The sequence below is a fragment of the Cetorhinus maximus genome, unplaced genomic scaffold, assembly GCF_964194155.1.
Source record: "Cetorhinus maximus unplaced genomic scaffold, sCetMax3.hap1.1 HAP1_SCAFFOLD_125, whole genome shotgun sequence".
In the NCBI taxonomy this organism is placed as follows: Eukaryota; Metazoa; Chordata; class Chondrichthyes; order Lamniformes; family Cetorhinidae; genus Cetorhinus; species Cetorhinus maximus.
In genome coordinates, this window is record NW_027596127.1 from 188,301 (window position 1) to 200,812 (window position 12,512).

Below are 12,512 nucleotides of genomic sequence, written 5' to 3' on the forward strand. Positions count from 1 at the left end.
GAGACCCTGTCCTTGGATCGGAAGATGTAGAATCTATATGGGTGGAGGTAAGGAATAACAAGAAGAAAAAGACAATGGTGAGAGGAGTCTATAGGCCCCCAAGCAGTAGCTATACTGTCGGACAGAGGAAAATATCAGGAAACAATGAGGGCACATAAAAAAGGCAGTATATTCATCATGGGTAACATTAATCATAGAATCACACAGTGCAGAAGAGGCCCTTCGGTCCATCGAGTCTGCACAGACACAAGAGAAACACCTGACCTACCTACCTAATCCCATTTACCAGCACTTGGCCCATGGCCTTGAATGTTAGGATGTGCCAAGTGCTCATCCAGGTACTTTTTAAAGGATGTGAGGCAACCCGCCTCCACCACCCTCCCAGGCAGTGTATTCCAGACCGTCACCACCCTCTGGGTAAAAAAGTTTTTCCTCACATCCCCCTTAAACCTCCTGCCCCCCACCTTGAACTTAGGTCCCCTTGTGACTGACCCTTCAACTAAAGGGAACAGCTGCTCCCTATCCACCCTGTCCATGCCCCTCATAATCTTGTACACCTCGATCAGGTCGCCCCTCAGTCATCTCTGCTCCAACGAAAACAACCCAAGTCTATCCAACCTCTCTTCATAACTTAAATGTTTCATCCCAGGCAACATCCTGGTGAATCTCCTCTGCACCCCCTCCAGTGCAATCACATCCTTCCTATAATGTGGCGACCAGAACTGCACACGACACTCCAGCTGTGGCCTCACCAAGGTTCTATACAACTCCAACATGACCTCCCTACTTTTATAATCTATGCCTTATTATCTATGCCTAATCTATGACACACATGCCAAGGTCCCTTTATTCCTCAGAACTTCCTAGTGCCATGCCGTTCATTGAATACTTCCTTGTCAAATTACTCCTTCCAAAGTGTATCACCTCACACTTTTCAGGGTTAAATTCCATCTGCCACTTATCTGCCCATTTGACCATCCCGTCTATATCTTCCTGTAGCCCAAGACACTTAACCTCACTGTTAACCACCCGGCCAATCTTTGTGTCATCCGCAAACTTACTAATCCTACCCCCCACATAGTTATCTATGTCGTTTATATAAATGACGAATAATAGGGGACCCAGCACAGATCCCTGTGGTATGCCACTGGACACTGGCTTCCAGTCACTAAAGCATCCTTCTGTCATCACCCTATGCCTCCTACAACTAAGCCAATTTTGAATCCACCTTATCAAATTACCCTGTATCCCATGTGCAATTGCTTCTTTATAAGTCTCCCATGTGGGACCTTGTCAAAGGCTTTGCTAAGATCCATATAAACTGCATCAACTGCACTACCCGCATCTACACACCTGGTTACCTCCTCAAAAAATTCAATTTAATCTCCATGTAAATTGGGAAAATCAAATTGGCAGATGCAGACACGAACAAGAATTCATAGAGAGTATTTGGGACAGTTTCCCAGAACAATATGTTGTGGATCCAACCAGGGATCAGGCTATTTAGGATCTGGTAATGTGTAATGAGGCAGGTTTAATAAATGATCTCAGAGTAAAGGATCCCCAAGGAAACAGTGACCATAACTGGAATTTAGCATTCAGTTTGAGAGTGAGAAACGTAGTTCAGAAACAACTTTGCTAACTTTAAATAAGGGTAATTACAAAGAAATGAGAGCAGAGTTGGCTGGAGTGGACTGGGAAAGGAGTTTAGCAGAAAAGACAGTTGATGAACAATGCCAGATGTTTAAGAAAATACTTCATGACTCACAACAAACATACATCCCAGTGAGGAAGAAGGATTGTAGGAAGGAACTAACCAACCATGGTTAACTAAGGAAGTTAAAGTTAGTATCAACGTGAAAGAAAAATCATACAATGTGGCAAAGATTAATGGTAAACCAGAGGATTGAGAAAGTTTTAAAAACCAACAAAAGATGACCCAGAAATAATAAAGAGGGAGAAAGTAAACTTTGAAGGTAAACTAGCAAGCCATTCGGTCCACCATGTCCGTGCCGGTCAACAAAGATCTGACTACGCTAATTCCATTTTACAGCGCTTGGCCCATCGCCCTGGAGGCTATGGCAATGCAGGTGAATATCTAAATACTTCTTAAATGTTACGAGAGTTTCTGACTCAACCACCCTTTCAGGCAGTGAGTTCCAGACTCCCAACACCCTCTGGGTGAAAAAAGTTCTCCTCAACTCCCTTCTTAGCCTTCTACCTCTTACCTTGAATATATGCCTCCTGGTTATTGACCCCTCTACTAATGGAAAAAGTGCCTTCCTATCCACCCTATCCATGTCCCTCACAATCTTACACACCTCTATTAGGTCCCTTCTCAACCTTAGTTGCTCCAAAGAAAATAACCCCAGCCTATCCAATCTTTCCTCATAGACCAGACCCTCCAGCCCAGGCAGCATCCTGGTAAATCTCCTCTGAACCCTCTCCAGTGCAATCACATCCTTCCTATAATGTGGTGACCAGAACTGCACACAGTACTCCAGCTGTGGCCTAACCAGCATTTTATACATTTCCAACATAACCTCTCTGCTCTAATATTCTATGCCTCGGCTAATAAAGGCAAGTATCCTATATGCCTTCTTAACCACCTTATCTCCTGACCTGCTACTTTCCGGGATCTATGGATATGTACACCAAGGACCCTCTGATCATTGGAACCGGTTCTGGGGGAGGTGGGACCAGTACAAACTTTACAGGATACACCTTGGCAGGACCGGGACTGATTGGCAAGACCGGGACTGATGTCTTTGGGGGGAATATTTGCTCGAGTGCTTAGGGAGGGTTTAAACTAAAATGGCAGGGGAATGGGAACCTATGCAAGGAGTCAGAGGAGGGGGAATCAAGGACAAGAACAAAAGGCAGAAAGGGGAATAAGAAAAATCAAGGGAAAGAATCAAACAGGGCCTCAGTCAAAAATAGTGAGAATGGGACAGGTAATGTAAAAAAGACAAGCCAATAAAGTGGATGAATTAACAGCGCAAATAGATGTAAACAAGCATGATATAGTTGGGATTACGGAGACGTGGCTGCAGGGTGACCAGGGATGGGAACTGAACATCCAGGGGTATTCAGTATTTAGGAAGGACAGACAAAAAGGAAAAGGCGGTGGAGTTGCATTGCTGGTTAAAGAGGAAATTAACGCAATAGTGAGGAAAGATATGAGCTCCGACGATGTGGAATCTGTATGGGTAGAGCTGAGAAACACTAAGGGGCAAAAAACGTTAGTAGGGGTTGTGTATAGATCCCCAAACTGTCGTGGTGATGTTGGGAATGACATTAAACAGGAAATTAGAGAAGAATGCAATAAAGGAACATCTGTAATTATGGGTGACTTTAATCTGCATATAGGTTGGGCAAATCAAATTAGTAACAATACCGTCGAGGAGGAAATCCTGGAGTGTATATGGGATGGTTTTCTGGACCAATACATTGAGGAACCAACTATAGAACAGGCCATCCTAGGCTGGGTATTGTGTAATGAGAAAGGAATAGTTGGCAATCTAGTTGTGCGAGGCCCCTTGGTGATGAGCGACCATAATATAATAGAATTCTTCATCAAAATGGAGAGTGACGTAGTTGATTCTGAGACTAGGGTCCTGAATCTTAATAAAGGAAACTACGATGGTATGAGGCGTGAGTTGGCTAAGATGGATTGCGAAACGTTACTTAAAGGGATGACAGTGGATAGGCAAACGCAAACGTTCAAAGAGCGCATGGGTGAACTGCAATAATTGTTTATTCCTGTCTGGCGCAAAAGTAAAATAGGAAAGGTGGCCAAACCATGGCTTACAAGGGAAATTAGAGATAGTATTAGATCCAAGGAAGAGGCATACAAATTGGCCAGAAAAAACAACAGACCTGAGGATTGGGAGCATTTTAGAATTCATCAAAGGAGGACCAAGGGATTGATTAAGAAGGGGAAAATAGAGCTCGAAAGTAAGCTTGCGGGGAACATAAAAGCTGACTGTAAAAGTTTCTATAGGTAGGTGAAGAGAAAAAGATTGGTGAAGACAAATGTAGGTCCCTTACAGTCTGAAACAGGGGAATTTATAATGGGGAACGAAGAAATGGCTGACCAACTAAATACATACTTTGGTTCTGTCTTCAGAAAGGAGAGCACAAATAACATACCAGAAATGTTGGGGGACACAGGGTTTAGTGAGAGGGAGGAACTGAAAGAAATCAGTATTAGTAGGGAAATGGTGTTGGAGAAATTAATGGGATTGAAGGCCGATAAATCCCCTGATAATCTACATCCCAGAGTACTTAAGGAAGTGGCCCTAGAAATAGTGGATGCATTGGTGGTCATCTTCTGAGATTCTATAGACTCTGGAACAGTTCCTACAGATTGGAGGGTAGCTAATGCAACCCCACTATTTAAAAAGGGAGGTAGAGAGAAAACAGGGAATTAAAGACCAGTCAGCCTGATGTTGGTAGTGGGGAAAATCCTAGAGTCCATTATAAAAGATTTAATAGCTGAGCACTTGGAAAACAATGGCAGAATCAGACAGAGTCAGCGTGGAGTTACGAAAGGGAAATCATGCTTGACAAATCTACTGGAATTTTCCGAGAATGTAACTAGTAGAGTTGATGAGGGGGAGCCAGTGGATATGGTTTATTTGGACTGTCAGAAGGCTTTTGACAAAGTCCCACAAAAGAGATTAGCGTGTCAAATTAAAGCACATGGGATTGGGGATAGTGTATTGAGATGGATAGAAAACTGGTTGGCAGACAGGAAACAAAGAGTAGGAAAAAACGGGTCTTTTTCCGAATGGCAGGCAGTGACTATTGGGGTACCGCAGGGATCAGTGCTGGGACCCCAGTTATTCACAATGTATATTAATGATTTAGATGAGGGAACGAAATGTAATATCTCCAAATTTGCAGATGACACAAAGCTGGGTGGGAGGGTGAGCTGTGAGGAGGATGCAGAGATGCTTCAGTGTGATTTGGACAAGCTGAGTGAGTGGGCAAATGCATGGCAGATGCAGTATAATGTGGATAAATGTGAGGTTATCCACTTTGGTAGCAAAAACAGGAATGCAAATTATTATCTGAACCTATAAATTGAGCGAGGGGAATGCGCAATGAGACCTACGTGTCCTCGTACAGCAGTCGCTGAAGGTAAGCATGCAGGTGTAGCAGGCGGTAAAGAAGGCAAATGGTATGTTGGCTTTTATAGCGAGAGGATTAGAGTACAGGAGCAGGGATGTCTTGTTGCAATTATCCAGGGCCTTGGTGAGACCACACCTGGAATATTGTGTGCAGTTTTGGTCTCCTTATCTGAGGAAGGATGTTCTTGCTATAGAGGGAGTACAGCGAAAGTTTACCAGACTGATTCCTGGGATGGCATGACTGACATATCAGGAGAGATTGAGTCGGTTAGGATTATATTCGCTGGAGTTCAGAAGAATGAGGGGGGATCTCACAGAAACCTATAAAATTCTAACAGGACTAGACAGGATAGATGCAGGAAGGATGTTGCCGATGGTGGGGGAGTCCAGAACCAGGGGTCACAGTCTGAGGATATGGGGTAGACCATTGAGGACTGAGATGAGGAGAAATTTCTTCACCCAGAGAGTGGTGAGCCTGTGAAATTCACTATCACAGAAAGTAGTTGAGGCCAAAACATTGTGTGTTTTCAAGAAGGATTTAGATATAGCTCTTGGGGCAAAGGAATCAAAGGATATGGGGAGAAAGCGGGAGCAGGCTATTGAGTTGGGTGATCAGCCATGATCATAATGAATAGCGGAACAGGCTCGAAGGGCCAAATGGCCTACTCCTGCTCCTATTTTCTATGTTTCAGTACTTTCCAGGGTCTTACCATTCATAGTGTAATCCCTTGCCTTGTTACCCCTCCCCAAGTGCATTACCTCACACTTTTCCAGGTTGAATTCCATTTGCCACGACTCTGCCCAACTGACCAGTCTATTGATATCCTCCTGCAGTTTACGGCTATCCTCCTCACTATTTACCACTCTACCAATTTTCATGTCATCCGCGAACTTCTTGATCATACCCACTACATTTAAGTCCGAGTCATTTATGCACACCACAAACAGCAAGGGCCCCAGCACCGAGCCCTGTGGAACCCCACCGGAAACAGACTTCCATTCACAGAAACATCCCCCTACCATCACCCTCTGCTTCCTGCCTCTCAGCCAATTTTGGGTCCAATGTGCCACTTTGCCTTGGATCCCATGGGCTCTTACTTTCTTGACCAGTCAGCCATGAAGGACCTTATCAAAAGCCTTGCTAAAGTCCTTGTAGACCACAACATTACCCTCATCAACACTCCTGGTTACCTCCTCAAAAAATTCAAATTTGTCAAACATGACCTTCCCTTAACAAATCCATGCTGACTATCCCTGATTAATCTGTGTCTCTCCAAGTGCAGATATATTCTGTCCCTCAGAATTTTTCCAGTAACATCCCCACCACTGAGGTTAAACTGACTGGCCTGTAATTTCCTGGTCTATCCCTTCCTCCCTTTTTTAATAATGGGTCAACGTTAGCAGTCCTCCAGCCCTCTGGCATCTCACCTGAGGCCAGAGCAGATTTGAAAATTACTGCCAGGGCCCCTGATATCTCTTCCCTTACCTCCCTCAACAGCCTGGAATACATCTCATCCGGGCCTGCGGATTTATCCACTTTTAAGGCCGCTAAACCCACTAGTACCTCCTGTCTCTCTATGTTAATTTCCTCTACTACCTCACAGTCCTCCACCCTGATGTCTATACCTGCGTCATCCTTTTCCATTGTGAAAACCGACACAAAGTATTCATTGTACCCACCTCTTCCGGGTCCACACACAGATTACCTCTATGGTCCCTAATTAGCCCTACTTATTCTCTTGCTCTTGATATATTTAAAAAACCCCTTTGGGTTTTCCTTTATTCTACCCACCAATGCTTTCTCATGCACTCTCTTCGTTTTCCCAATTTCCTTTGTCAGTTCCCCTCTGCACTTTTTATACTCCTATAAGGACTCTGCTGTATTGAGACCTCGGTATCTGCCATAAGCTTCTCTTTCTTTTTTAATCCTAACCTTTATGTCCCTTGACATCCAGGGTACTCCGGACTTGCTCCCCCGCCTTGTCTTTATGGGAACATATTTGCCCTGTACTCTCGCTATTTCCTTCTTGAATATCTCCCACTGCTCTGACAGTTTAATCTGCAAGTAGCTGCTCCCTTTTCCACTTCTACTAGATCGCATCTCACCCTTTCCCCAGTTTAGAACTTTTATTCCCGGCCCAACCTTATCCTTTTCCATAATTATCCTAAATCTAACTGAGTTATGGTCACTATCTCCAAAGTGCTCCCCGACTGATACACCTTCCACCTGCCCGGGCTCATTTTCGAATGTTATGTCCAGAACTGCCCCCTCCCTTGTTGGTCTTTCTACGTACTGGCTAAAAAGGTTTTCCTGGATGCAACTGAAGAATTTTGCTCCATCCCCACCTTGCATACTAAAACTATCTCAGTTAATATTAAAATCCCCTACTATTACTGCCCTATTATTCTTACACTTCTCTGAAAGTTGATTACATATTTGATCCTCTATCTCTCCCTGACTGTTTGGGGGTCTATAGTACACACACAACAGCATGTTTGCCCCGTTTGCGTTTTTTACTTCTACCCATATGGCCTCATTTGATGATCCTTCCAAGATATTGTCCCTCCTCACTGCTATAATTGATTCCTTAATCAATATTGCAACTCTCCCTCCTCTTCTATCCCCTTACCTCGCTTGAATATCCTATAACCAGCAATGTTGAGTTGCCAATCCAGCCCTTCTTTTAGCCAAGTCTCGGCTATAACTATGATATCATACTCCCACATGCCTGTCTGTGCCCTCAGCTCATCTGTCTTATTCCTCAAGCTCCTTGCATTAAAATATATTCCATTCAGCCTTGCTAAACTCACTTCTTTCTTATCTAGCCTATGTTTCCTCTGCCTTCCAGACTCACTGTTGAATGAATACTTCACGTCCATCTTCACTCAAGAGAATGAGGATGAAGGTATCGAACTTGGGGAGAGAGACTGCAAGGTTCTTAAGCAAATTGATATAGGGAATGACAAGGTATTGGAGGTGTTGGCAGGCTTAAAAGTGGACAAATCTCCAGGTCCGGATGATTTGTGTCCCAGGTTGCTGAGGGAGGCAAGGGAGGAGATCGCAAGGGCTCTGACCCAAATTTTTAATTCCTCTCTGGCCACGGGGGAGGTGCCAGAGAACTGGAGAACAGCTAATGTGGTTCCGCTATTTAAGAAGGGTTGTAGAGAGAAGCCAGGGAACTACAGGCCAGTGAGTCTCATGTCAGTGGTAGGGAAACTATTGGAGAAATTTCTGAAGGAGAGTATCTATCTCCACTTGGAGAGGCAAGGTTTGATCAGGGATAGTCAGCATGGCTTTGTCAGAGGGAGGTCATGCCTAACAAATTTGATTGAATTTTTTGAGGAGGTGACCAGGTGTGTAGATGAGGGTAGTGCAGTTGATGTAGTTTATATAGATCTCAGCAAAGCCTTTGACAAGGTCCCACATGGGAGACTTATAAAGAAGGCAAATGCACATGGGATACAGGGTAATTTGATAAGGTGGATTCAAAATTGGCTTAGTTGTAGGAGGCATAGGGTGATGACAGAAGGATGCTTTAGTGACTGGAAGCCAGTGTCCAGTGGCGTACCACAGGGATCTGTGCTCGGTCCCCTCTTATTTGTGATTTATATAAACGACATAGATGACCATGTGGCGGGTAGGATTAGTAAGTTTGCGGATGACACAAAGATTGGCCAGGTAGTTAACAGTGAGGTTGAGTGTCTTGGGCTACAGGAAGATATAGACGGGATGGTCAAATGGGCAGATAAGTGGCAGATGGAATTTAACCCTGAAAAGTGTGAGGTGATACACTTTGGAAGGAGTAATTTGACAAGGAAGTATTTAATGAATGGCATGGCACTAGGCAGTTCTGAGGAACAAAGGGACCTTGGCGTCTATGTCCATAGATCTCTGAAGGCATAGGGGCATGTTAGTCGGGCGGTGGAAAAGGCATATGGGACACCTGCCTTTATCAATCGAGGCATAGATTACAAAAGTAGGGAAGTCATGTTGGAGTTGTATAGAACCTTGGTGAGGCCACAGCTGGAGTACCGTGTGCTGTTCTGGTCGCCACATTATAGGAAGGATGTGATTGCACTGGAGGGGGCGCAGAGGAGATTCACCAGGATGTTGCCTGGGATGAAACATTTAAGTTATGAAGAGAGGTTGGATAGACTTGGGTTGTTTTCGTTGGAGCAGAGAAGACTGAGGGGCAACCTGATCGAGGTGTACAAGATTATGAGGGGCATGGACAGGGTGGATAGTGAGCAGCTGTTCCCCTTAGTTGAAGGGTCAGTCACAAGGGGGCATAAGTTCAAGGTGAGGGGCAGGAGGTTTAGGGGGGTGTGAGGAAAAACATTTTTACCCAGAGGGTGGTGACGGTTTGGAATGCACTGCCTGGGAGGGTGGTGGAGGCGGGTTGCCTCACATCCTTTAAAAAGTACCTGGATGAGCACTTGGCACGTCATAACATTTCAGGCTATGGACCAAGTGCTGGTAAATATGGGATTAGGTAGGTAGGTCAGGTGTTTCTCACGTGTCGGTGCAGACTCGATGGGCCGAAGGGCCTCTTCTGCACTGTGATTCTGTGGTTCTGTGATTCACTTGCTGGTCTTTTAGCTTCTAATTCTATTTCAGCTTCTCTCCCTCTAAACTGCTTTTCAGGATCCCATCCCCCTGCCAATTTAGTTTAAATCCACCCCAACAGCATTAGCAATCCTCCCCACGAGGATGTTGGTCCTGTTCTTGTTCTCATAATCCCAAAGTCTTCTGTAAGCACATAAACAGTAAAAAGGTAATAGGAGGAGTAGGGCCGATTTAGGGATCTAAAAGAGAATTTTCACATGGATGAAGGGGCCATGGCTGAGGTATTAAATGAATACTTTGCATCCATCTTTACCAAGGATGTAGATGGTACCCAGGCCATGGTGACAGACAACGAATCGCTGTCACTAGAAGGGTTGAATAGACTGTCAATAGTTAAAGTTGACAAGGCACCAGGACCGGATGAGATGCATCCAAGGATATTGAAGGAAGTGAGAGTAGAAATTGCAGGGGCACTGGCCATAATCTTTCAGTCTTCCCTAGGCTCAGGGGTGGTGCCAGGGGACTGGAGAATTGCAAACATTACGTCCTTGTTCAAAAAAAGTTGTAAGGATAAGCCCAGCAATTACACACCCGTCAGTTTAACTTCAGTGGTGGGCAACATGTGGTGTACGTGGACTTTGAAAAGGTATTTGACACAGTGCCACACAACTGACTTGTGAGAAAAATTATTGCACCTGGAATAAAAATGACAGTAGCAACGTGGATACAAATTTGGTTGAAAAATAGGAAGCAGAGAGTAATGGTCAATGGATATTTTTCAGGCTGGAGGAAGGTTTGTAGTGGAGTTCCTCAGGGGTTGGTATTGGGAACCTTGCTTTTCCTGATATATATTAATGATCTTTGTGTGGGGACAATTTCAAAGTTTGTGGATGATACGAAGCTTGGGAGTGTTGTGAACTGTGAGGAGGATGGTGTGGAACTTCAAGAGGACATAGACAAGTTGGTGGAGTGGGCAGATAGATGGCAGATGAAGTTCAATGCAGAGAATTGTGAGGTGATGCATTTCGGTAGGGACAACATGGACAGACGATACAAAATAAGGGGTTGAAATTTTGAAGGGGGCACAGGAGCAGAAAGACTTGGGTGTTTTTGTGCATAGATCATTGAAGGTGGCAGGACAGGTGGAGAGAGCAGTTAATAAAGCATTTAGTGTCCTGGGTTTTATTAATAGCGGCATAGATACAAGAGCAGGGAGGTTACGCTGCATTTATATAAGACACTCGTTCGCCCTCAGCTGGAATATTGTGTATAGTTCTGGGCACCATGCTATAGGAAGGATATGAACACATTGGAGAGAGTGCAGAAGAAGTTTACAAGAATGGCTCCAGGGATGAGAAACTTCATTTATGAGGATAGATTGGAGAGGTTGGGACTGTTCTCCTTGGAGAGAAGAAGGCTGAGAGGAGATTTGATAGAGATGTTCAAAATCATGAGGGAGCTGGACAGAGTAGATAGGGAGAAGCTGTTCCCGCTCATAAAGGATGAGGGTGCACAGATTTAAAGTGATTTGCAAAATAAGCAAATGTAATGTGAGAAAAAACTTTTTCACACAATGTGTGGTTTGGGTCTGGAATGCACTGTCTGGGAGTGTGGTGGAGGCAGGTTCAATCGAGGCATTTAAGAGGGCATTGGATGATTATCAGAAACAATGTGCAAGAATACGGGGAAAAGGCAGGGCAATGGCACTAGGTCATAATGCTCATTTGGAGAGTCGGTGCAGCCATGATGGGCCAAATGGCCTCCTTCTGTGCCGTTAATATTCCGTGATTCTGAGACCCAGGACAAATTGAGCGATGTTTCCGAGGTGTAAATAGCAGTCTTAGTGATGGCGCAAGCATGAGGCCATAAGTTCATGTCAGGGTCAAACATGACACAAAGATTGCAAACAGACTGGTTTAATCTCAGATTGATGCCAGGGAGAGGGATGGGGAATGCAACTTGGAGCATGGACTGAAAACAATGCTTTCACTCTTCCCAATATTTAACCAGAGTTGTGGAGGCAAGATCACTGAATGTGTTTAAAGAGGAGGTAGACAGATTTTTGAAATATCGGGAGCTGAGGGCTATGAGGAGCTGGCACGAATGAGGAATTGAAGCCTGAGGTAGGTCAGCCGTGATCTTATTGAATGGCGAGGCAGGCTTGAGGGGCCGAATGGCCTACTCCTGCTCCTATTTCTTATGTTCCTCTGAAATACATCTAAAGTATTTGCTTTCAACACTCCCTGAGGACATGAACTCCACATTGTCATCATTGTTTGGACAATAAAGTCTTGCAACTCACTGCGTGCTTTTGAGATATTCCTCCTTACTCTCCTTCTTCCCTTTTGGACGAGGTTTGATGCCTTGCAGAGTAAGTGAGTGTGTCTGTGTACACCATTGGGAAAGGGTCACCATGAACTGAAACATACAGAATATTATGTTACTGTAATTGCAATCCAAACAGATTTCACCTATACATATGAAGAAAAGAGATGCAGGATGTTACTAATGAGTAAATAAAATCACCTGACACGCTCTTAAATTTCATCTGCTCTTGTCCGCCCATTCCACCAACCTATGTCCTTTTGAAGTTCTGAGTTCCTGACCTCATTACAGCCTTGGTCCCAAAGAGCTGAACTTAAAGGGTGAGGTGAGAGTGACTGACCTTGACCCTCAAGGCAGCATTTGACCGACTGCGGCATCAAGGGGTCCTAGCAAAACGAGTCAATGGGAATGAGGGGGAAAACTCTCCACTGGTTGGAATTACTCCTAGCACAAAGGAAGATGATTGTGGATACATATGAACACAG

The 12,512-nt window shown here is 44.5% G+C and overlaps 1 protein-coding gene across 3 annotated transcripts in view; it reads right to left on the minus strand.

The window, feature by feature from the left end:
- The window catches only part of fbxo41 (F-box protein 41), a 262,069-nt gene that overhangs the window by 136,023 nt on the left and 113,534 nt on the right, over positions 1–12,512 (minus strand). For all 3 annotated transcript variants that reach the window (XM_078534849.1, XM_078534847.1, XM_078534848.1), the window contains exon 7: positions 12,005–12,120. In XM_078534849.1, coding sequence (XP_078390975.1) covers positions 12,005–12,120 — 116 coding nt within the window. The remainder of the gene's footprint in view (positions 1–12,004; positions 12,121–12,512) is intronic.